The sequence below is a fragment of the Diadema antillarum genome, unplaced genomic scaffold (genome assembly GCF_040938485.1).
Source record: "Diadema antillarum isolate AM-2024a unplaced genomic scaffold, OU_Dant_1.0 scf00000081, whole genome shotgun sequence".
NCBI lineage: Eukaryota > Metazoa > Echinodermata > Echinoidea > Diadematoida > Diadematidae > Diadema > Diadema antillarum.
The window spans coordinates 873692-899850 of NW_027270970.1; the positions used below are offsets into that span (position 1 = coordinate 873692).

Consider the following 26159-nt stretch of genomic DNA (forward strand, 5'->3'; position numbering starts at 1 on the left):
CACTCCAAAATGAGTGAAAATGAGCATTTTCACTCAAAATTCACTCCAATTTCACTCTAAATCCACTCTTTTTTGTATTCACTCTTTTTAGAGTGAAAATTTTCACTCAATCTTTTTTAGAGAGTACAAAAAGACAACCTTGACAAAAAAAAAAATAAATAAATAGTGAAATCAGTCAATCCAAAATTTTGTTGGCATTTCAATAATGTACTCTATCAGTTGATGTCACTTGAATCCAAAGACTTTGGTAGTGCACTAGCGGAAATACTTGGAATTGATGTTCACACGAAACAAGTGTGATAACATGTACAGGTAAGTTTCTAGAACTTGACGAAGAGAGGAATTCACAACTTGTCTATAAGAATCAATGTGTGGTATCAGAGACTCAGCACAGGGAAAGTATCCTTCTATGAGAAAGAAAATTAGCTGTGAAAAAGATATGACTTTGGTTCTTTTGAGGTGCCTTTTGGACACCAGTTCTGAAGAGTTTCTGACCAAAGCGTCAATCTTCTTGTTTGTTTTTCTTAAATCAGTTTTTCCATTCATTTGCTTTTGCTTCAATTAAAACAAATAAACAAAAACCCATACATCATAGGGTAGTAGCATACTTTCAACAAGATTTACTCATTCAGTTACATAAGTTGGAGTGCATTTTTTTAAAGATAATGTAGTGAAATGTCATTATAAGAGATAAGTATGCAACCTGCTTAAAACAAGGTGATTTGTGGGCCCCAACCCTTTTTATATCTTTGTTCTTGCACCCTGAAATCTGAAATCTGATTCAATGTAACTGTCATGGTTTTTTAGGTCCTTATTATAACCACATTCTCTTGTGACAGCATCAGTCTCCATATCATGTCTACATTTTCATGTCTCTTCATCATATTAGAGGAATATTGCTGGTATCATACCATTTAACCCGTTGTCTATGGGAACCGGGTGCCCCCTGTTTTGAAGCAATGGGAATTTAAGTAATTTCGGGAGCAATGGGTTAATCTCGGGGTCATCAACACATCCTTTAGAACCACAGAGGAATGACTGCATGTACATACTCTTGTGATCTTCAACTTCTTTCAATGTGGTTAACACATCATCCTCACACTCTACACGTCAAAGAGGCAAAACTGACTACATTCCGAAAAGGAAGCCTTAGGGGGTAAAAAAATCAAGAACATGTTACTATTTAAATAAAGAGAAAGTTAAAATGTTATCTTGGTTATCACACATGCATGAATAGCAGACTTCTTATTACAAAACACAAACACTAGCTTTGATTAATACATCAAAAAACAAGTTTACTCCTCTACTCTTGGGGGAGAGAGATTGTGTGTGTGAGAGAGAGTACAAACTACATTCTGTACTGTAATTCATGCATTGCAAAAATAAGACATATCACACAAAAGCAGTAAGTACAGCTTTTGTGAAAATGCAAAAGTCGTACATTACTGACTACAAGACATAAAAGAGACTGGAATAAATTCATGGTATGCCTAACTCTCATTTGCTGTGGCTACAATGTATAACCTTCCATAGACACCCAGCTAACCGTGATCATAGAAAAAAATATTATGCATCAAAGTGTATCTTTAAAGATTGTTTTTAAAGCAGTACTTAAAGATGTAAATCTCTTCAGTTTAGCACAGTAGGTCGTATTGTGTATACTTCATGCTGTGTGAAGTGTCTTATGCAATTGATGAATACTATTACATGTACACGGAACATTTAATACACATTTAACAGAGACTCCTGACACACATTAGCAAAGTAAACACCAAGAAAGCAAATGCCAAAGGTTTATCAATGCTACCACAAATAGCCTTGTACTGATATGTTCATTCTCCTCAAAGTCACTAAAAGATACGTTTTACACCACATGTATTTATACAAATCATTTCTACGTTTAGAGCTACATGTACTTGAACACATGGAAGCACAGTGATAAGTCACCTGAGTTACTTTCAAAATGCAAATCAAAGCCCTTCACATATTGCAGAGACGTGCAAGGTGTCACAAAGAAACAGCCAATCAAATGAGAGCTTTGACAAAGTCATAATTTAAACTTAATGCTATACAACTTTAAACTCGCTTCCCCGTGTATTAACATGCACAGCAACATGTTTGCACAATAAATCTGAGAATTATTGGGATGCCATCTTACATGAAGCGAGTGTAACAGACTTTTAAACACAGTGAGCTTTGTGACCAAAAACATCATCTGTTCATTTCTATCAATGGTGGGGAAATATCGATTAATAAGTGATACGTAAATAAACAATACGCAGTTTCAAGTTCGGTGCAAGTGCTGGTGTTAGTGCTATCTCAACAATAGCATCAACACCAATCATGCACTTGAAATCAATCTGTGTCAGCATGCTGACAACATGCTGACATCAAAATTATGACATACATGTACACATAGTGCTGGTGGCTGGTAGGTGTCTGCTGAACCATGCTCAATTATTTTTGTTGGCAATTAAAGGTATTAGCCCACATTTGCAAACCCACGAAAATCAAAACTGCATAAAACAGGTCCAATATGACTTCAAGTACAAGTTATAACAGTAACATATCTCACCTGTTGCTCTTTGTCTATACCATTCGATAAAAGAGAGAAAATCATCGTTTAAAATCAATTTTCAAACCGGGTCAACCCGACCCAAAATCGAATTACGAGCGCGGGCTAGCTACGTACATGTAACTTACACATCATGTATCGCATGCATGTAGTACGTACGTGGACCGGAGCTAGCGAGCGTTATACGCATGCATACGGTGCATTTTCATTTATTTTTATGAAAGTAATGGACTAATTGGAACGAAATTTTGCACAGGTGTTACTGCAATCATACCCAAACTCCATGCTAACTATGAAACCAATTGCTGCAGGTTTACACATGTGGGCTAATACCTTTAACATTCTTCTTCCTTCTTGACTAACACCAGCATCTAGGGATCATCAAATTTTCCACTTCTAATTCGGTGTTGGTGTCAGCACTGCTAAGTGTGAAACCCACATTCACATCCATGAATGCACGTCGTCCCCGCTCTTATCAGTTGTTTAGGAGATAACACCAGCTCCAGCACAAGCTCCGAACTTGAAATCACCCAATGCATTGAAATTTACGGCTTTAAGGTTACAGTGCTGAATGTGACAGACATTTGACCAGTTGCAATGGCAAAATATAACAGTGAATCTCAAATACTGTACATACAATCGTACAAGATAGTGTATGACTTTTTGAAAAACCTGCCTTGGAAAATATGACCTTCGCCCCAAAAATCTTATACTATAACCATGTTATTCAAAGTCCTTTAACATGTATGTAGTTTGTCTTGAAAATGTGAAGCACCTCTACAACCTCTCTCGTTATTGTTGATACCTGACTTTAAATGAGAATTATTTCCACAAAAAAAAACAAAAAACAATGCAGTCAGATTTTCAAACAAGGGAAATTCACAAGTACCTCAATGAACTCCCTCAGGAAAATCAACAAAAAAGAAGAGTACATATGAAGTTATCTATCACACCATGAAACTCCTTATGTCATTATTTATGCCATCATATCATAACAGAAACTCACAATGTCGTTATTCCACATCCACGTGCCAACCTCTTGCTCTAAAATCCAGCTAATCTTCATTCCACTAGGCTATTTGAAGTGAATTCATCACAAATGAGTTACAGAGTACAATATATGTGCAAACTTCACAGATTCTGGGTAACCTAAAGACACAGATGTATGACAATGTCAAACACATTTCATAACAATCATGACACTACCCATCTTATCCTTTCAATTTCCTGCATGCTGTCCTGGCTATAGCAAGAAAGAAAGAAAAAAATCATAAATCTAATTCGTCCTAGGTACATATAAAGCTGTACAGAATTCCTGCTTCTTCTGGATTATAAACTTGTTTACTCCACAGGAACTACATCCACATTGTGTAGGATCCTACATAGAAGATTCATGTGATTCTTCTATACAACATGCAACTCATCCACACTTCCAAATCATGGCATTTACACATGCAGTACAATACATCACAGTTTCTTATGGAATGCATGCTCCTTGTAGTTCATCTGATAGTCTGGTGTGTGAAGTGTATACCCAAGTATGCAGCATTTAGAAGAGCCTGTAGTCAGTGAGACACATTGCTTTCTGCATATTACCACTCAATTCCTTTATCACTGAAAAAAAACAAACCCACAAAACACAAAATGGGAAAAGAGAAAGGAATGAAAAAAAAAAATGGCAAGCACAACTGTGACCAATGCATAATCCCATAAAAGGGGGATATGATATCATTCACCCAAGCAATGTTACATGACTACTGCTACAATTACACCACAGTGTGAGATGGCATAGAATTCCAGACTACCTACAGTCAAGTAGTGGAGCTAGTCAAACAGAAATCCTCGGCAATTTTCTGATCCACAACGACATTCCACCTGAGCCAACTCATTAGCACCAGCCTCGTTGACTGAACCTGGATAAGAAAAGAAGCAAACGAGCCAAACCTGTATTAGTTTCTTTTTTGAGGAAATGATCTGTAATTTAGTTAATTCTTGTTTGTAAAAGGTGAACAATGATGGCCATAGTGGACTCTATACGGTTTTACAAATGTGAATACATGTATCATATCATATGCTTACATCTGAAATATCATTTTGCAGATTGGTTGAAATCTAATGGTTGAAATTTACAAGGGAAACAACAACAACAAAAAAATAACCCACAGGATTTTCTGAAGGAATACAAGAAGGGCTCGGGACAGACTTGATTCAATAGTTATACATGTATTTCCCTTTTAAAGATTAACAGTTTAGAAGCATTGCTTTATCTTGAGTCCCTCCATTTTTTATTGGTAGAACAAGATTAATTTGACATTCTGAAATATAACTTTGACAAAATTTGATTCAAATAAGAAAGATGGTGATGTCAGCTAAACACTTCATTCAAGAGCTTTGATCTTTCCTTTCTCCTTCATCCAAGAATGAAATAACACTACACAACAAATTTATTATTGATCATTAACTGCACACGCCATATACCTTTATACAACATCTAAAAAGAATGTAGCTATGCCCATCAAGCGACATTCACTTAAAAGTACCATCGCATGCTGTGGCTGTCAGTCATGCATTTTCTTTTTTTAAATAGCAAAAATGGCTAGCGCACGGCTGACGACACCAATATCCATTGACTCCTGTGTCAAACTCGCAATTGACTCAAAGTTTTTGTTCCATTGCACAACTCAGATGTCATAATTAACAAACATATGCCGCGCGTACTCTACAATTACAAGCGTGCTTACAAGCACATATACTTTTGTCACCAAATCGTTTTCATATACTTTACATATTATATGTACAGGGCTGACTGTGACTGTGCAGCTACTCTGTTTGCCTTTCATGGAAAATGGTAGCCATTTCTGTGCTAAATTCAAGAATCTGTGTGGACCACATCTGTTGACGTCCAAGGTGTTGTATAAAACAAATTGAGTATGGTTTTCACTACCTCCGCCAAGGGAGGAGGTTATGTTTTCGTTATCATTGGTTTGTTTGTTTGTCCGTGTGCAAAATAACTCAAAAAGTCATTAACGGATTTTGATGAAACTTACAGGAAAGGTTGAGAATGACACAAGTAATAAATGATCGAATTTTGGTAGTGATCTGAGAATTTTTGGGGAATTTATGAAGGATTTTTTTATATTTTGACAGGTAGGGTCAATGAACTTGGGAGTGCAAGCTGCGCATTTTTTAGGTTTTCAAACGCGCACTAAAGTGCGTGCTCTAGTTTCTGCTAGGGCGAGGTGCGCCGCGCAGCTGAGGGCTTATGACGTAACAAAGGTTTCTATATTCGGAAATCGGGCGATTTTTCAGCATGTACGTGTATACCTATGGGTGGAAATCACTGAGCTCTATGGAAGAGCCCAGAGCTTTCCCCCAGTGGTGGAGAGGAGAAAAATCTCTTTGGGAAGAGCAAGATCATCGGTGGAAAGTAGCTGCTCGGCGGAGGTCTGCACTCTCAGAGTGCTTTTCTAGTTTGTGCAATGGAACAAGATTTTGCACAAGGTGAAAGACAGAGGCGCTGTATTCAACAATTCAACAAGGCGAAGTGTGAAATCTTGTACCATCGCACTCATGACCATTCACTACATGTATTTGTATTTCTGAAGTAGGGTGTTCTTTATGCATTCAACAACATACAAAAACTTTAAAGGGACATTCCAGATAATTTTCATAATTTCACATCATGTAGTACATAAATCAACAACTCCATGCATAGATTTGTGGAATTTATTGTGGTTCTTGAGCAGAGAAACAATACTTTGAAAAACCTTAAACAAATTACACTGAACAAGGATGATGACATAGAGGCTCACATATTTCAGAAATGTAGCAGTGTAATTCCATTACAATACCGCTTGCTTGCGAATTCACCTGTATATAATCCATGCAAGCCTTCTTTTGTTCTGCTTCCTCGAGCCCCAACTCATGCATTCTTATGGTGACTCTGCCATGTCATCATCCTTGTCCATTGCAATTTGTTCTCAATTTTGAAAATATTCTTATTTTTCATCTGGATTATCATAAATTCTGAAACTCTGTCCTCAATATAACTAATTTATAGTTGTTTAAATGTAAAAATCTGAAAATCATCTGGAGGTCTCCTTTAACTCTGATCCCGACATGAATAGGATTGCAAATACATACATATGCAATGCATTTTTTTTTTTTTTTTTTTGGGGGGGGGGGTTTAGGGGGAGAGTAGTGAAAGGACAGGAAATTATGTAAAAACAAGAAAGCATGTCAAACAATCTAAGTGTGATAAGGAATGAAATATTGAGTCTCCACCTCAACCTACCTGTCATCTGGTAGTCAAAGGTGAGCTCCTCCCCTGCCTTGATGTCACGACAGGCAAATAACGCTATGCGAGGTAGCCTAGGGTCCAGACAGTTCACCCATACACCATACACTACCAGATTGGGATCACACTGGCATTTTGACAGGAGAAAAACAAATGTATAATCACTCAGATATCTCCACAGTTATCCCTCTCTGACTACCGTCTTAACCTGTTGAAGACGGTCTGATTTTGCTGCAACACACATTTCCCATAGACGCTTGCCCGAGTATATTTGGGACTCGTCCTTAACAGGTTAAAATACTATTTACATGGCATGTACAGATGTACACATGTAGAAGAAGGGTGCTAGACAAGCTGACAAAACATACTTCTTTTTTTTTCTTCTTTGGAGGGGGAGAAGGGAATGGAAGTAAAATAACTGTAAACAGAAATCATATTCAGTTTGTGAACACATTATATTGTCATTACATATCATATCAGTCATTGAATGTAGTTTCTGACAGAGCTGTCACTATCCTTACTTTCAGTAATGATACAGCTGATACCGTGTACTCCTGTTGTAACAAATACGTGTAGTATGGTTATAACAAAATTCTGTAACAACGAAGAAAAAATCAATGGCCCAAAATCATCATTCACATATCTTTACATAAATTATTTGTTTGGCTATAACAAAATTTCAGTAAACACAAAGAAAACTGCCAGTCTTGAGGACTTCATTTTGACCAGAGTTGCCTGTCAAATTAACATTCACTTGTAAAATAATGGTAGCACTAACTCAGTACCACTAATTCAGTAATGAATACTATACAAAATGTATGTCTTCTATCGAGCTCTCTCCAAAATAATAGGAGAAATATTACAAAATGTTACTTTATAAAAAGAATATGCAAAATGACTTTTTACTTTTCTACATAGTTTGAAAGAGTAATCTCTAAGCTTGAAAATTACATTTAACTTGTTCTAATTGGACCGTTCTAACTCATTCAATAAGTGATTGAAATATGAGAGAGTTAGGAGGTGCAGTTTTATAGAAAAAGAAGAAAAGAGAATATGAAGATTAGTGTCACTCTGGCTTGCTGTGCAGAAGTATCAATGAAAATCAGTGAAAGCAAAGCCTATCCCAAAAACTATGGTACAGAAAAACTTTAATATGATTTGTTTTGTTGTAAGCAGCCAAATTTTGACAGTAGATAAAAAAGAGATTTCTCTCCCATGCAACATACAAGTGTACACTTTAAAAATTTGAATCAGTCAACCGAAATGACTATTTTGGTCCATTGCAGGTAATCCTAATATGCAACTTTTTGTGGGTTTTGAACAGGGCGGTCACAAATACACAAACTGGACGAGGTGATGTCATAAGCTCACAACTCTCTCCTTGGCTTGTACAAAAACAAAAAAAATGTCATACAAATTGTGGAATAATCTTTATTATTACTTGTAAGCTCTTCCCTATTACATGTATACAAATATGCAAATGATATATTTTCCACATGAATTTGAGTCAAAAGACATGAATTTAGTGAGGATATGTCTGCAAGTGAATAGAGACTTGTGGTCTGAACAACAAAGTAAAATTCAGACCCCACATTATGAGCTCTATATATGTTACAGTGCACTCCTGTTATAACAAACAGTTAACAAACATATTGAAAGCATGAGATGCTTAGAAACCTGGTGGTCCACAGACTCCTGTCTCACTTACAGAATGGTTGACAAAATGAGATATGTTGCCATAGTAACCAGCATCCACAGTGAAAGGGCAGTCATCATCATTGTAGTCCAGATCAAATAGGTAGGTCCGCCCATTGGCATCGTAGATCTTGCCCCTGTGTTCCGCTTCCTCACTGGTGATAACCTGTTCCCATAATGAATCAGAAAATAAATGTGTATAAGTATATTGTTGGGTCCTTAGTTACTCTTAAGTTTGCAAGAGGCTTTAAAATTAGGAAATGACGACAATATAATTGTGTATTTGTGTCAATTTCACTCTACAGGGAAGTTTCACAAGACCTATTTGTGGATTTTTCGAATGCAGTAGAATTAATGAAAGGCAGAAGAAACTTACATGGCTCAATTCAAAAGTCATTAATTTGTGAAGTTTTGACTAATTTCATGTGCAACCCTCTTGGGATGGGAAAATTTGTGACGTGAAAATAGTACGAGAGATATCATCAAAAACATATAAAAAATTTAAAAATTCTATTTTTAAAAATTCCATTTTTTAAAGATATTAAAAGAGCACTTGGCCTAGCTCCTTCAGAACACAACATTCGACAATAACATCTGCCTAAATATGTACAGATGTGTGATGGAATGGTTATTTAGCTAGACACGTAGAAAGAAAGGCGGTACCTCTCCTACATATTCCACGACAAAGGACTTTTTCTTGATGTTGACCAGTGTCCGCACACCCCATCCACGCCCGTTGTTGGTCCTAAAGACAGCTAAACTGTACCTGCGGCCAAGCTGGACAACTCTGTTTGGACACTGGATTCCACACTTACACCTCTTATTGCACTCATAGATTGGAGTCCCTGGTTTCACCTTGACAAGCTTGTGCTGGTTGTAGGCAAATTTGACACCACCATTCTGGGGACAGCAACCTAACTCTGAGTCTGAAGAGCAATTTGTACATTCACATCCAACAAGTGGGTCACTGGGTATTTCCACTCCTACTCCTGGTATGTAGTCACTGATGTACACAAAGTCATTTGGTGGTCCCTCAAGATCAACCTCATTCACGACCACAATGGGAGCTTCGTTCTGGCACTTGGCATTCAGTTCATGCTCCCAATTTTTGAGTTCTTTCTTGACCAATGACTTGAGGACATCTGTGAGTGCTTTTGACTCGGATTCTTTCCACTTGTCAGATTTCTTCTTCTGAGAAAGCTGCAATGTATAGGATTTAAAAAAAGAAGAAACCGAAAGAAATGTTGATAAAACCAATACATCAGATATACTAGTGAATAATATGATACTTTTTCCCCCTAAAATCCTGTCTCATAACTTCTAATATTGTTATGTAAAGATGAAATAATTACAATAGCTACAACATCTAAAGTGGCATTACATCCTGATTTCTCTATGGATGAAATGATTAGTTATTTACGTCAAACTGCAAAGATGTATAGCCTACAGTGAGTAATCAAAATAAAACAAAGTTTTCTACATTTTTTTAAATGAATCACAGCAAAATATATGAAAGCCAATCTTATTCTTCCTTTCTCTGCTGAAACTATCTTAACATGAAGCAAAAACACTGCTGTACTGATATTCTAGGTTGTAGATGACACATTTTATTTTAAACTGAGAAATCCATTCCTAGCTGAATAAACCTCAAGCTCAACAACCTTAGAACATTTCAATGATAGTCAGGTGCACTCAAGGTGGGTGAATTTGCAATAACAATACTATTTTGATTTTTAAAATTTATCATCCTCAATCAACGTTTCGGGTAAAGACTAAAATGTCATCATAGCTTTGCAATGCAATCTAAATTCAAGATTAGCCAAGTAAACCCCCGGCTAATCTCAATCATACTTGTAGTCCATGATGAAAACATAATTAATGCAGTACACTTGAATTATCTAGAATGGAGTCAAGCATCAAAGCATGAAATTGCTGAAATAGTGCGTGAGATAATTAAATCAAACCTTTTTCAGACTTTTCTCCAGTTGCTTCTTTTGTTTGAAAATTTCTGCTCGAGTTACTTGGGCCTTGCACAAACTTTTGTGATATCGTTTCATAAGTCGCTTGCTGTGGCGGAGATTCTTCTTTGGCTCCCATGTGTTTTCACTGCTAGGGTACCCAGCCCACTTCACAAGGTACCATTCCACACTCTGCAAAACAAAACAAAAACAAAAAAGGGGAACCCTTTACATTTTAGGTGGATATACACAAAATACATCTTTCAATTGACACAAAGAATTCCCTCTTTATTTTATGCATTTTTAAGTACAGAAGTTAATCATTACTGTGACAGGTTGTGCCAGGAGTGCATGGTATGGGTTACAATGATTAGAGGGGACAGGGCTAATCTGCATAGAGTCTAGATATGTACAAATACTGTGGGTAACTAAAAGAAGACTGGATCGCAAAATTTCACACGTATGGCTTTTGCTTAATTCTCTATGATGTAACACAAGGGACAGATTCTATGTCAGAGTTGCTTAAATTTCACCAATACTAATTATAAAAGGTTACATAACTGCTGGCTTTATGTGTTTCTATTTATTGACTTCTGCTTACATTCTAAAAGTATGTAGATACCATACTCTCCAGTATTTGCATCATGCTTGTTGGTATGGAAATGAATAACATGTACACAACCCAAGTAGGCCTACAGTAGTACAGTTGAAAAATGTATGTGTACCAGTTCCGTACACGATACTAGGTGGTCTCTCTAGATAATGAATGTAGAATGCAGGTTTACTTACATTTACATCTTTGAAGTAATCAACAAATTCTTCTACTTCAAACTCCTCTCCAGAAGAGCTAGATGACTCTGTAACAAAGAATATAAGATCATGTAAAATGTCTCCATGTTATAAAAAATAAAGCCTTTGTCAGCAAGTAATGTCTGTTTAAATTATTCCAAATTAGAATATGAATCATGATTTGTTGTAAATACTACATATATTTCTGTGCCTACATGTTTGCTGAAGAAGCCATGAATGCTTGTAACTTGTTAGACCAAAAAAAAAAAAATTGTTCTGAGTTTTGTAACATTTTTTGAATTTGACTGTTCTCCTCAGAGACAGATTGAACTCTCTCATAGATACCACTTTGGGCGCTGTGGGGGATGCTGTATACCACTGTCCCTATGAACGTACAATTTAACTTTGATAGGGTGAGGTACTGTACCTCACCCCTCTTTACATCTAATTCACTCTACTAAGTTCAGAGTCCCTATCCACTAACTGCACTATGAGGTTATTTGCAGATGACTGCATGGTTTATAAAACATTCAAGTTGGAAGCAGATTCCCACATCTTACATCAACATTTTGATGCCCCAGTGTTGGGAGACTGACTAGTTAATGCAGTTTAACCCAAATAATTGCCAAGTGCTCAACCTCACCAACAAAAGGAAACCATTTTGTTTGTTTTGTTCATACAGCATCCATGGACAGCCACTGGCAAACACCAACACAGCCAAGTACCTTGGTGTTCACATTAAGAATAACCTTAGTTGGAACCATCACATCAATCAAGTCACCACGAAGGTCAAGTCCACCAGTGCCCTTCTCCAAAGAAACATCCATGCATGTCAAAGAAAGATCAAAGTGCTGTGCTACCTGACCCTCCTGAGACCAATCATGGTATGGAGTATGCCAGCATAAATCGTGATCCTTTTACACAAGCTAACATCAACAGGTTGGAGATGATACAACGCCGTTATGCCCGCTTTCTATGTATCTGCAATCAAGCAGCATCACTGACATTTATTCCAGACATAACACGACTATGGAACAGCCTACCAGACCAGACCATCAATTGCACCTCTCCTCTAACTTTCAAGGAAGAGGTGAAACATCTTCAGCTCCACTACTAGACTACACGTAGAGGGCAGGAGCAGTTTTTAGAAGCACACATGTTCTACTTCTAATCAATAAATTAGCACTGAAGACTCCCCAGCAAATGTTTTTAAAATACAGAGCAGTGTGTAGAGGTGCCTACATCCTACATGCTTGACCAAAAGATTTGTCTATATCTGGTCGTCGCGGATACATGTATGTTCCGCGGAGACTGCGTCTGGCTTCACGGATCCCCGGAGGAGAGCGATAACGTCAAAAAAAATTAAAGACTCCTCCGGACAGCAGATGGATCTTTCTGTCTACCTACATAACTTGTACATATCTGCACCTCGCACCACACAGGGCAGGGAGGTATGAATTCCCACCTCCCTACGTTGCACCATACCAGTACGTATGCTGATACACAAAGGTGGTGTGCACTTTATCTTAAGATTAAAGAAGTATAAGATTCATTAATCAAAGAAGAAGAAGAAGAAGATTGAAGGGCCCAATCGAAGAAGAAGGGGTGTGCACACGTGCTTCTGTGATGATACAGATAGTAGATAAAGTGACTGATATGATAGGGGTCTAGGGCTCTATAGTTATTAGTATGATAATCATAGAGTTTAAGTTAAGTGATCCCTCCCGGCCCCGGGCTGAGATTAGTGAGATCCCCCTGGGCCTGCCTGCCTGCGCCTGCCTGGCTGGCCTGGGTCTGGCTGGCGCCATTGACTACATATACATGTATATATTGTTATGACGCTGGCTGGCTGGCTTGCCCTGACTTTGACCGAAAAATCGGTCTGTATTTTGTCGTCGGGGATCTGTTTGAATTCCGCGGAGATTACGTCCGGCTTCATGGGATCCCGGAGAGCCGTTAATATTTTTTTTTAAAAAGATTTAAAAACCTTCTTCCGGACAGACAGATTTTTCTGTCAAAATAGAGCAGCCAGATTCATCTGTAATGATTATAAGTGGCAGTCTTCTGTCTCCGGAATGATAAAGGATCTCAAACTTCATCCACTCCCAGAACGACGCAAGCTTTTAAGGCTATCAACATTTCATAAAATAAAGCACAGTAATATTGATTTAAAGCTCGAGGATTATACAAAATCAGCCCCCTCAAGCACCGAGAGGTATGACAACCCGAAGTTATCATCCTGATATTATTCTACTTCACACGGTTCTTCAACCAACTGCTCTCGCCAACTCCTTCTTCCTATAGAACAGCGACGAATTGGAATAATCTGCCAAGTAATATCAAGCAGATTCATAAATTTGACACATTTAAAGAAGCGTTACAGTGTCACCTCCGTTGTGATTAGCTGCACATCACACCGCAGTGCTGAGTGATACTCTATCCAGAGTTTTTCAGCGTATTCATTCAGATCCAGATCCAGATGTCAACTGGCCAAATGTTAGCCCCGATTGTCATTAGGCCTACACATTATATGTAGCGTGAAACGTACGGTGCACCACCGTTCCCTGGCTGTGCTGTGCCTCTGACCTCTGTACGTACAAATACGTGTAGCCTGTAATGTCATGACATGACGTGAATTGCATCCAACTCCTGTTGATCTGTGCACATCGCACTTCTCCCTACTGTAAATCAATTGCACAAAAACTAAAATGAATGAATACTAAATAAATTCATCAACAATAACAATATCGTTTCAATTTCAAAATCTGACAGGAAGACACTAAAGCAAACAACCAATATCGATCTTTTTGTAACACACTTACTCGCCGTCGGTGAGCTACAGTCTGCCATTTTGGATTTGCCTCCTCTTTTCTGATTGGCTGGTTATGGACGGTGGCGGGCGCGCTCGCTTTTACACGTACCAATGATTATGTGCAGCCAGCTCTCTGATCCACGCTTTCCCCGGTGCTCAAGGCCGCATCGTCCGAACCTGTCAACCGCGAAATATAACTTTCCGTTTTGACTGTAATACATATATGTACTATATAAGTAGGCCCATAATACCGGCTGCTGCTTGGACGACTTCTTACTTCTGTGGCGACTTCTCTACATAATATCCTTTACTCAAACGCCTTTTTTTTTCATCAGCTAGGCCTATGCTGTTTTTATCAGAGACAAGTAAGGTTATGATCGAAGCTGCAGATACAAGCAAGACCAAGAAGTCTGTATATGGATGAGGCGCGGTAGATGATGGTCATTATTTTCAAATACTGTAGCTCGGTATGACGAAATAACTTTATCTCTATAACCAATAAGTACTCAGTTTAGGTGTTAACATAATGTACTTTATTTTTTCTCGAAACATTATTTATATGAACATAGTACTAATGAAAAAAAAAAAAAACGTTATTTGTAATTGTTGGAAATTGGTTGATTGATTGATTGACCGAGCGCATAGAACTATCCTTTATTTCTTTCAACATTTACAATATATACAGTTAAAAAGATTAAATATAACATAATTCACACATAATATACAAAGGGATGACAAAGGTCATCATATAACAAAGTAGTACTCTACCGGCCTCTCTCACCACACAAAGGGAAACATCACTTGTACTACCACTAATGTTGTGTATCTCATCACTTGCAGAGTTTGTAGAATCCAGTATGTTGGGGAAACCAAGACTACACTCAAAAGACGCTTCTATGGACACAGATCTACTGTCAACACAGCCAAGCTCGACACTCCAGTGGGCCACCATTTCAATTTACCCGATCATTCCATCACTGATATGACTCTACAGGGCATTGAATCTTTAGGCACTCGTCTAGACACAGTCAGAACCAGCAGAGAGAAGCTCTGGATGAGACGACTTCACACCATCCAACCCCATGGCCTCAACATCCAGGAGGGAAATGACTAACCACCTTTATTTTTTCATTATTATTACCACCATTATTATTTTTCTCTTTTTCATTTTTTAATTTCATTTTGTTCTTTCTTTGCGCTTTTTTCATTTGCAGATCCTTTTTTCCCCAATTTATTCCTTCCTATAGCCCGAATCTTTTTTATACAGCCTTTTCCGCCTACACATACACACACTAGGTTTGTTTGTTTATACATACTTGTGCTTATTTTGCCCTGCCTGCTTATCTACATACATGTATACAATTTTCTCTCCCCTAGTTTTCACATGTGCTTTATTTTATTTCTTTTATCTATCTATCTGTATATATATATATATATTAATTATTATTATTTTTTTCATTACTGTTATTCCATTGTCACTTTTGCCATTACTATATGTGTATATACTTTGATATGTTTGATTACTTCCTTTTGTTGCCTCCTCCTGGTACACCTTTAGGGCTCCCTGTTTGTTCAGCCCCCCCCCCCTTCCCTTGCTGTTGCTTTTTTCACTCTTTCCCTTTCCATATCCTTCTGGTGTTCCTTATCTTCTTTGATGTTGCCTCCCTATTCATCCTTTCCTTCAATGGTTGCCTCCTTGATCCTCATGATCATTACTGACCCTCCTCCGCCTTTTGTCTGTCCGCTCTCCTCTGCCTTTTGTCTGTCCACCCTCCTGCTCGCTCTAATCCCCTCCCTTTACCTGTTGGGCTCCTTGCCCATGACTTCCCACCCTCTCCTTTGTTTTCTTTGTTTTGTGTACCCAGCCTGTCCCTGTCTGTTCTTGTTGTGTGAAGTCCTTATATGTGATTGCTTTCCCTGCCTGTTTGTCATTTTGCCTCTGACGAAGATTCTGCTAGGATCGAAAGCTCAGGCCCCTTTTGACTCCATTTTACTTCATTGGCTCGCCTTCATTGGATAAGCAGTTTTCAGCAGCTTTTTTTGCTACATTTAGTTCCTTTTCTGCTGTTGCATCACGCCCACGTGATCCTCCTTATCCTCTTTGTCTTCTCTGTTCTGTTTTAATTGTTTTATTGCTTTGTTCCAGTTCAGTCTCCTTCCTTGCCCTGTTTCCCTCCCACTTCTCGACTTGTAGTATCTTTGTTTCCACAGTGTTATATTTGTTTGTTTGTATCGTATTTGTTACTTTCTTTTCAGGTGTTTGTCTCCGTTCCTGGTACTTTTCTCTTCAGTTCCGTGCCTTTATCTCTGAGCTTGTCTCATTTCCCTTTATCATTTCTCTTCACTCACTTTTCTGCTTAGCACAGGTTGGCCTAGCTGTACATTGACCGACTGTACTTACCCTTTTCCCTTTGATTTATCCGCCTTACAGGTCAATCTTGTTCCCCTTTTTGAATTTCCCTCAATTCTGACAGGCTATGTATTTCTCCTTCCCTTGTTTGGCTATCATTGTTCTTCTCTGTCCCATGCTTACCATGGCTAACCATCTATCTCTTTTTCATCAACTGAGGAAAACCAAGCTCAAGGCCCTCAGATTCTCATTTCACCAGGATAATTACAGATTCTACTCCCTCAACCGCATGATACCCACAGGTCTCCAACTCCACTGCACTCCAGCTCTTGGAACACTCTCGCCTGAACTACGGAAACGCTGGAACCAGACTCTACATGGAGCTTCCATCCGTTTGATTAACATTCTCTCCGAACAGTGTGCTGCCTCTCTCACTTCCTTTTCAGCTGACATCGACAGACTGGAGACTGAACTTCGCTCTTGCTGCACCGACACCCAGTGGCTCAAATACAATGATGAAATTGAATCTTGTCTCTCAAAACATATGTCTGACCTCACTGCTCGCAGGAACAAGAAAATAGGCAACTTCACGAAGAAACGTCAAAGGCCCAACAGATTCAGGCGACACACCACATCCACTGATGCATCCTCCACTTCTGTCGTTAACCTTTCTTCTTCTCCCCTATCTCAAGCAGAAATGTCTCTTCTCTCAAAAGGTCTCAAGTTTTGCCCCACTCCACCCAAGGTCGATCAGATAGCACTCAGCCAAGACCTCTCTACTTTCTACCGCAGGTTACGCCTCAAAGAGTTTTTTCTCGATGAACCCCCTTCTGCTCCTGAGCCCTTTCATCCTAAAAGCTCATGGATTCCCCCCAAGAACAGAGTTCCCTCCCTGGAAACGTACATCGAAGCTGTCTCATCTCAAGTCCACTCCGCAGATACGCTCGACATTGCATCACATGACAATCTCCCAAAGGAAGAACGCCAGGCTCTCTCATCTCTCAAAAACAGGCCTGACATCATCATCAAGCCCGCAGACAAAGGATCAGCTGTTGTAGTAATGGACCGCCAGCAGTACATCGATGAAGCCATGAAACATCTCCGCAATCCTTCCCACTACACACTTCTTGACTTTGATCCCACCGATAATTTCTCCCAACAGATCCAGTCGACACTCGATGACATGAAGGAACATGAACACCTCACCAAGAAGGCTCACAAATTTCTCTCCCCCGTTAATGCCAAACCTGCCCGATTCTATCTCCTCCCCAAGATCCACAAACCTGGCAATCCCGGTCGTCCCATCCTTTCTGGAAATGGTTCCCCAACAGAGAACATCTCCCTCTTTGTTGATCACCACATTAAACCTCTTGTCTCACTCGCACCCTCCTACATTCATGACACACCAGACTTTCTCAGGAAACTCGATGACATCAAGGACCAGATACCCGAGACAGCAATCATCGGTACTTTCGACGTCTCCTCTCTCTACACCAATATTCCCCACGATGAAGGTATTCTAGCCTCCTGTGAGGCTTTGACTTGCAGCGGCCATTCCAACCCCCCCCCCCCCCCCATATCTGACATCAAATCCCTCATGTCACATGTACTGACGAAAAACAACTTCACATTCATGGACAAACACTACTTACAGGTATCTGGCACAGCTATGGGTACCAGGATGGCTCCCTCCTTCGCCTGTCTCTTCATGACCAAGCTAGAGCAGCAGATGTTAGATTCAGCCCCCTGTCGTCCATGGATCTGGTGGCGCTACATCGATGACATTTTCTTCATCTGGACCAGGGAGGAAGAAAGCCTCCATACTTTCATTGACCACATCAATTCTTTCCACAGAACCATCAAATTCACTTCTGATTTCTCCCAAGAAAAGACCAACTTCCTCGATGTCACCGTTAGGAAGGAGTCTAACCATGTCACCACCACTCTCTACACTAAACCCACAGACACCCATCAGTACCTCCACTCAGCCAGCTGCCACCCCCGCCACTGCAAAACCAGTATCCCTTACAGTCAAGCCCTCAGACTTCGCCGTATCTGCTCTGAGGATTCTGAGTTTTCTTTCCATGCCAGGAACCTGAAGAGACATCTCGCAGCCAGGGGCTATGGTACCAGGAGAATTCAACAAGCCATCAACAAAGTTCGTTCTCTCCCAAGATCTGAAGTTCTCAAACCGAAAACCAACAAGCAGGACATCACTGACAGAATACCCCTTGTGACCACTTTCCATCCCAATCTACCCTCTCTCCACAATATCCTTCGTGATAATCACCATATCCTTCACACCTCTGATCGTCTCTTACAGGCCGTCCCAGATACTCCCATCCTGGCATACCGACGCCCCCACAACCTTAAGGATCTCATCGTCCGTGCTGAAGTACCCTCCCTCACTGACAATTCTTCTCCTTTACAGCATGGCACATTCAAATGTTCAGCCAGTAGGTGCATCATTTGTAGCATACACATCCATGAGAGTGACTCTTTCACCAGCAACTCTACCGGCCTCTCTCACCACACAAAGGGAAACATCACTTGTACTACCACTAATGTTGTGTATCTCATCACTTGCAGAGTTTGTAGAATCCAGTATGTTGGGGAAACCAAGACTACACTCAAAAGACGCTTCTATGGACACAGATCTACTGTCAACACAGCCAAGCTCGACACTCCAGTGGGCCACCATTTCAATCTACCCGATCATTCCATCACTGATATGACTCTACAGGGCATTGAATCTTTAGGCACTCGTCCAGACACAGTCAGAACCAGCAGAGAGAAGCTCTGGATGAGACGACTTCACACCATCCAACCCCATGGCCTCAACATCCAGGAGGGAAATGACTAACCACCTTTATTTTTTCATTATTATTACCACCATTATTATTTTTCTCTTTTTCATTTTTTAATTTCATTTTGTTCTTTCTTTGCGCTTTTTTCATTTGCAGATCCTTTTTTCCCCAATTTATTCCTTCCTATAGCCCGAATCTTTTTTATACAGCCTTTTCCGCCTACACATACACACACTAGGTTTGTTTGTTTATACATACTTGTGCTTATTTTGCCCTGCCTGCTTATCTACATACATGTATACAATTTTCTCTCCCCTAGTTTTCACATGTGCTTTATTTTATTTCTTTTATCTATCTATCTGTATATATATATATATATATATATATATATTAATTATTATTATTTTTTTCATTACTGTTATTCCATTGTCACTTTTGCCATTACTATATGTGTATATACTTTGATATGTTTGATTACTTCCTTTTGTTGCCTCCTCCTGGTACACCTTTAGGGCTCCCTGTTTGTTCAGCCCCCCCCCCCCCTTCCCTTGCTGTTGCTTTTTTCACTCTTTCCCTTTCCATATCCTTCTGGTGTTCCTTATCTTCTTTGATGTTGCCTCCCTATTCATCCTTTCCTTCAATGGTTGCCTCCTTGATCCTCATGATCATTACTGACCCTCCTCCGCCTTTTGTCTGTCCGCTCTCCTCTGCCTTTTGTCTGTCCACCCTCCTGCTCGCTCTAATCCCCTCCCTTTACCTGTTGGGCTCCTTGCCCATGACTTCCCACCCTCTCCTTTGTTTTCTTTGTTTTATGTACCCAGCCTGTCCCTGTCTGTTCTTGTTGTGTGAAGTCCTTATATGTGATTGCTTTCCCTGCCTGTTTGTCATTTTGCCTCTGACGAAGATTCTGCTAGGATCGAAAGCTCAGGCCCCTTTTGACTCCATTTTACTTCATTGGCTCGCCTTCATTGGATAAGCAGTTTTCAGCAGCTTTTTTTGCTAAAAGTAGTAACAAGTCAGACTTGTTAAAAAAAAAGTCAGACTTAGAAATAAACAAAGATAAAAAGAAAAGAGAAGTGAAGTATAAAGTGAAAGAAAAAGGTGTCCCGTAAAAGCCTCAAGGGCTTGCAGTGATGGGATCGCCTGACAATGAAGAGTTACACAAAACAAGAACAATAAAAAATTTAACGCTATGTAGGGTGAAATGGTGCATCAAGTGTGAAACAACATGAAACTATTGGCGAGGAGAAATGTTTTGAGTTGTTTTTTAAACGTCCTGTTAAATTGTGAATTTCGAATACTGGGCGGTAGTGAATTCCAAATGACCGGACCAAGGTGTCGAATTGATTTTGAATAGATGTTTGTTTCTATTTTAAAGCGGTGGAATTTAAATAACTGACGGGTGTTATAACTATATATGTAATTTGTCATTCAAACAAAACATTCCAGTGAGGTATGGGGGAAGACTTTTAGTGAAATACCTATGCATTAAGGAGGCAACTTGCAAGACATTGCAGTCATGGACATTCAATGTGTGAAAACGGTGGAACAATGGTTTTGACGGAGCAAGATAATGTGTGTTCGCACAAACACGGAGTGCTTTCTTCTGGAGTCTTAGCACTCTTGACACTTTAAAGGGATGTAACGAAGCCCATAACACATTGCAATACATTATATGAGGTAAAATGAATGCGTTATATATCAACAAGAGGGCATTACAAGGCAATATACTTTTCAAATTATTCATAACTCCAACAATCCGGGATACTTTACCACAGACAAAATTGATATGAGAATCCCAGGTCAAACAGTCATCAATACTTGGAGTATACACCTGTATTATGATTATGTGATCTATCAGATTGGATAATACTGAAGTTTGAACGACCATGGAGTTGTTTTCTTCCTGAATGGTTTCATAAGTCATATAGGGACCTTGTGTTAAGTTAAGAAACCCGGTAGTGTTATCGCCCAATCTTCAGACTATGGTAGCCCTGTACATAGGCAGACAAAATAAATAAATGAATGAATGAACAAATAAATAAATAAACAAATAAATAAATAAATAAATAAATAAATAAATAAATAAATAGATAAATAAATGAATAAATGTATGAATGAATGAATGAATGAATGAATCAATCAATCAATCCATCAATCAATCAATCTTATTTTAACAGCAGAATCAGTCCAAAGGTCTTTGATGTTTTGTGTTGTCGTAGAAGACTCTCACTCTCTTTCTTAACTGGTTGCTTCCTATTTTGCCAGGCTTTCATGACAAAAAAAGAACAATATGTAGGCCTATCTGTTGTGTTGCTATTCGGTCGAATACATGAAATAAGAACTGGATTATTTTGTTTTTTTAGTAACCGTGATGGCCGTCACTAAAAACAAATAGGGTACTAATGATAATGTGTGTGTGCGTGTGCGTGTTGCCGATTTTGCCAATGAACAATAATAATAATGATAATGATAATAATAAAAATGGCAATTATTATAATTATAATACAGTGAATAACAATAAGTTATCTTATCTAAGTTATCTTCTTTATCCAGAGTAGCCTCTTCAGTGTTGCCACTGCTCTACCAGAGGGCCCTGCCATTTTAATATCCCTAGCGTTGCCAGGTACGGCCCATTTGTACACTTGGTTCGAGAGAGACGTTCATTTGTGGGTATAAAGACATCATTCTTGTCCAAGGACGTAAGCACTGGGTGGGAATCGAACTCTGGTCCTCACGACTGGGAGTTGGGTGTCTTATCCATTATGCCACAGCGCCCCCACTCAATGAATTCTATGAGAAGGCCGCGAATCATGCTTTGGAGTAATACTCCCTCTCATACATTGTATTACGAAAACATTCACAAAAGTATAAAGAGATTCTCACCATCGCTAAACATTCGAAGTTTGAACGTATGATATGTGCTTACATATAGTAAGACACCAGTTTTGCACCTTTCTCATTTCAATATTTTCATCCTTAATCAAACCAATCGACAGGTGAGAACACACTCTAATGCCTATTATTCATGAAACTGGTTATACGTGACAAAGTCGGGTGATGTTTGTTATTTCGAAGGATTACTACAGTACAAGAGAAAGTTATATCACACACATACACACACACGCACACACACACAGAGTCACACACACACATTCATGCAGAAAGGCTGAGCATGCTAAATGACTGGAAACCGAATTCATAACTATAGAGAATGCCTATCGTAGAGGCGCTATACATTCCATTCTATTCCTTTTATCTATTTTGATATTCAACAAAGAATATAAGTGTACAAAATATATCAGGCAATATTATATATATATATATATATATATATATATATATATATATATGTATATATATATATATATATATGTATATATATATATATGTATATATATATATATATATGTATGTGTATATATATATATATATATATATATATATATATATATACATATATATACACTTGGTGATTCTATCCTGCTATGAAGAGTGCTCGATATCCTCAAAGGAAGAGCTTTAGACAGAAGTATTGGAACAAGTTCACTCGGTTGACAGCAGGTTCATCCGTATTTCTTATTGCTACTCGGAGTTTCATGCCACCTCCATCAGGCAATCATCAGGCAATCCTGATGATTGCCTGATGATTGCGCCTCATGGAGGTGGCATGAAACTCCGAGTAGCAATAAATACGGATGAACCTGCTGTCAACCGAGTGAACTTGTTCCAATACTAATGTATTGATATTACCATGCATTTAGAAAGCGCAATACAGACAAAGACTGAGGAAAATTATAGAGAAATAAATACACTCTTTAACAAAGGATACCTTGGTAAAGTTATGAAATACCCGAATGCATGGAAAACGTGCATAATATACATATTCGTAAAAGCTTTGATACAGAGAGAATACAAAGAAAATGAAAAATGGAATCCCCTATAAAAAAGTTCCACAATTCTCGTCCCGAGAGAGATTTCCCGAATGCACACGTGACTTAGCCATGACAATGACATAAGGTATCATTCGAAGCTACTAGGCCTATAATCCCATTCCGTGTAAAAGTTACAGATGTATGATACAACATGATGCATGTGACTTTAAAGAATTGTTTTCATGTATCAGTACTGAATACTTTGTTTTCAGATACAAGAAATATCAAATGATCTCAGTGCTTAACATTTGTTACGCCCTCTGCATGTCATAAATCATTTCTGCTTTAATGACGTCCTAAGATTTGGAAAAGAATGTGAAAATCCAGTCTTAAAATTCGCCCCAAAAAATAGGAGTAAAAATTCTTGTATACACGTACATAGATATATTGTACCTCATTAGTACTCATGGTGTGTGTGTCTGTGTCTGTGCTTGTGTGTGTGTGTGTGTGTGAGAGAGAGAGAGAGAGAGAGAGAGAGAGAGAGAGAGAGAATATGAATGAAATCAAATAAAGAGGAGTGGGAGAAAATAAGAAAGGATCCTATTCGAGGAAGAGGGAATATATACTGCGTTCTATACAAAGGGCGTTTCGTGTATTTATACCATTGTCAGCCATTCAACATTTTCATTATTCCTGCTCGAGCGAAATGAAATTTCGCCACAAATGAATGACAGAGATTCTTACCAAGTCTCACGAATGAGATGGCCCGGAAGATTGAAGTTTCTCGCCCAAGTCTCAGTCGTATGTCTGACGTCACCGTTGCCTAGGAACAGACTGTTGAGAAGAGAATTCCCAGTTCGGAGTCGTTCGATCAGAACTGTTTTTCGTACAGCCGACGAGGTGTCTGAATAACAAACTTTCATTATTAACGACAGTCTCACCAGGATTGCAGAGGGCAACAGTGTGGTGCGACAAGCCTTTCGGTCCTTCTAAATATTCCATGATTTCTGTTTAGTTGACAGCTTAATAACAAAATCATTATGGTACTCTGAACTCCATGCTCTGGAGTATTCTCAAACGACATGTCATACTTTATGTCTCACTCGGCTATCGTGCTGACGAGTCTCGGACTGTTATCCGAGGTCGCATCAACCAGGAAACCTCGGCCAGTGATTTCAAACCAGTGAGACTAGTTCGATCTTGGTGTATCTTATATGTCCTGATTAGATGTCCTTAGATAAATGTTATATTGAACAACATTGATTTAAACTGAATTACCACAAAAACACAATGCATCACTACTTATATAGATAAATGTCACATTGAACATGATAATATACATTTAAACTGAATTACCACAAAAAACACAATGCACTATACTACCTATTAATATAGGTATAGTGTTTGTATAAAAGTGAATCGTACTGAAAGAATCAACGCAAGTCACTCTCTATGTTCTTCTCTCGTCTCTTCTCCCATGCATTATTATGTATTTTTTTCTTCTCTCTACACCGCTAATCCTCCCTTTATATTTTTTTTTCTGAAAAGTTGACGTACAATTACAATGATTATATTCGTAATCTTTTATATTATATCTCAGAATTTGTAAAGTGATAATGTGCAATATTGGTGGGATTTAGAAAGAAATTTATATGATGAATCACTGATATTGTTGTCGTATGTGTTAATTTGTTTGTTGTGTTGTACTTTAGGGCGAGTTGGTTTGGGTTGTTTCAGTTTATTGAATCGCGTGCTGACATAGGGGAGGGGGTAGAGACTGGGAACGTAGCGACAGGGAAGGTTTCTGGAGTTTTTAACATCATCATGCCAATGGAGTCGGTCTTTATGCCACGTTTTTATACGATTGTTCTGTCCAGTTTGACTTTGCATACATGTTCGGTTATTCATCTATCTATCATGTACTATTTCATGTTGTTCTCTCTCTGTGTATATATCGTATTTGTTATGCTTCGTCATTTTATGCCCTATATGTAAAAATCCCGCACTGAATTTCCCGTTATGTTTTTTTTTTATTGGACGATTAAAATGAATTGAATTGAATTGAATCTGAAACTGAGCATATGTCTCTGGATAATGATTTGGTCCTTATGTAATCCACATACATTATATTCTGACTTCCTCCTTCCTCTCGCAAACACAAACACAAACACTAACACCTGAATACTCACACATAGGCCTACACACGGAGGACAAACTGATCAAGACGATACAGTATAAGAGCCATTCGTAATACCGAGATAGTACTCTATGCACGGTTTCTTCCCGTATCAATTCGTCATGTATAACACTTGAAAATTTCGCCATTATGGTTAATAAAGAAGAGAAATCTTATTTGCGTGTTCAGACAGAGACAAAGATGAATATACACCCCAATGAGATAGAGCATATTTAAGTTCAAGTGCGTTTGCAGTAACGCTGTTAGATGATCCAGCAGACGGTAAAATTTCACGCGGAGAGAGAATGATATCACAGATCACTCATGCTATTTTTGATCCACTTTGACTTTCATCCATGGCTGAAGTTATCAAGAGACCTCCTTCAACCGTTGTTTCAAAGCCAAGAGAGAACGTTACCTATAATGACCGACATTGGATCGATTTCATAATTCACTCGATACCCCACACTTCACGACAACATCGACAAAACTTGGGATATTTCATAACAGGTGCTCGAGCGGTCAAGCACTAACTGTCTCGCGGCGAGAGCGCCTGAACGACTGCGACATTCTAGGTAAGACAAAGACGATCAACAATCTCACATAGAGCTCGTACTCCTCTCACTGCTGTGAAGTGCGGAAGTGACAGGGACGTCAATGGGTCGCTCGATCGCGAGGATGATGCTGAATGAAGTGGGGAAAATGGAAGTATAATGTATAGCAATTCTACGCACATTCGTAGTGTACATGTGAATATGCATGAATATAATTTTATGATATATACATATAGATCAGCAAAATGTATATATATATTGTATATATATA

General features: G+C 38.8%; 2 protein-coding genes across 2 annotated transcripts in view; one reads left to right on the top strand and one right to left on the bottom strand.

The window, feature by feature from the left end:
* Nucleotides 1-4340: 4340 nt before the first annotated feature.
* On the bottom strand, nt 4341-14164 carry LOC139717718 (histone-lysine N-methyltransferase SUV39H1-like). Its single transcript, XM_071629219.1, has 7 exons — nt 14137-14164; nt 11315-11415; nt 10532-10717; nt 9231-9767; nt 8581-8733; nt 6870-6999; nt 4341-4488 (listed from the first exon to the last, which is right to left on the bottom strand). Exons 1-7 carry the CDS (start codon nt 14162-14164, stop codon nt 4400-4402), a joined length of 1224 nt encoding a protein of 407 aa, XP_071485320.1. The 3' UTR covers nt 4341-4399.
* Nucleotides 14165-16660: 2496 nt separating this feature from the next.
* Nucleotides 16661-26159, top strand: part of LOC139717719 (uncharacterized) — a 28188-nt gene continuing 18689 nt past the window's right edge. The window contains exon 1 of the mRNA XM_071629220.1: nt 16661-18602. Coding sequence (XP_071485321.1) covers nt 16661-18602 — 1942 coding nt within the window. The remainder of the gene's footprint in view (nt 18603-26159) is intronic.

What these genes read in the sequence shown, in the direction of transcription:
- LOC139717718 (XM_071629219.1), bottom strand. Translation starts at nt 14,164, where the DNA reads ATGGCAGACTGTAGCTCACCGACGGCGA. An exon ending in TGGAGAAAAGTCTGAAAAAG is followed by an intron (nt 9,768 to 10,531) that starts GTTTGATTTAAT and finishes TATACATTGCAG; the next exon opens with CTTTCTCAGAAGAAGAAATC. An exon ending in CTCATTTTGTCAACCATTCT is followed by an intron (nt 7,000 to 8,580) that starts GTAAGTGAGACA and finishes TCAAAATGCCAG; the next exon opens with TGTGATCCCAATCTGGTAGT.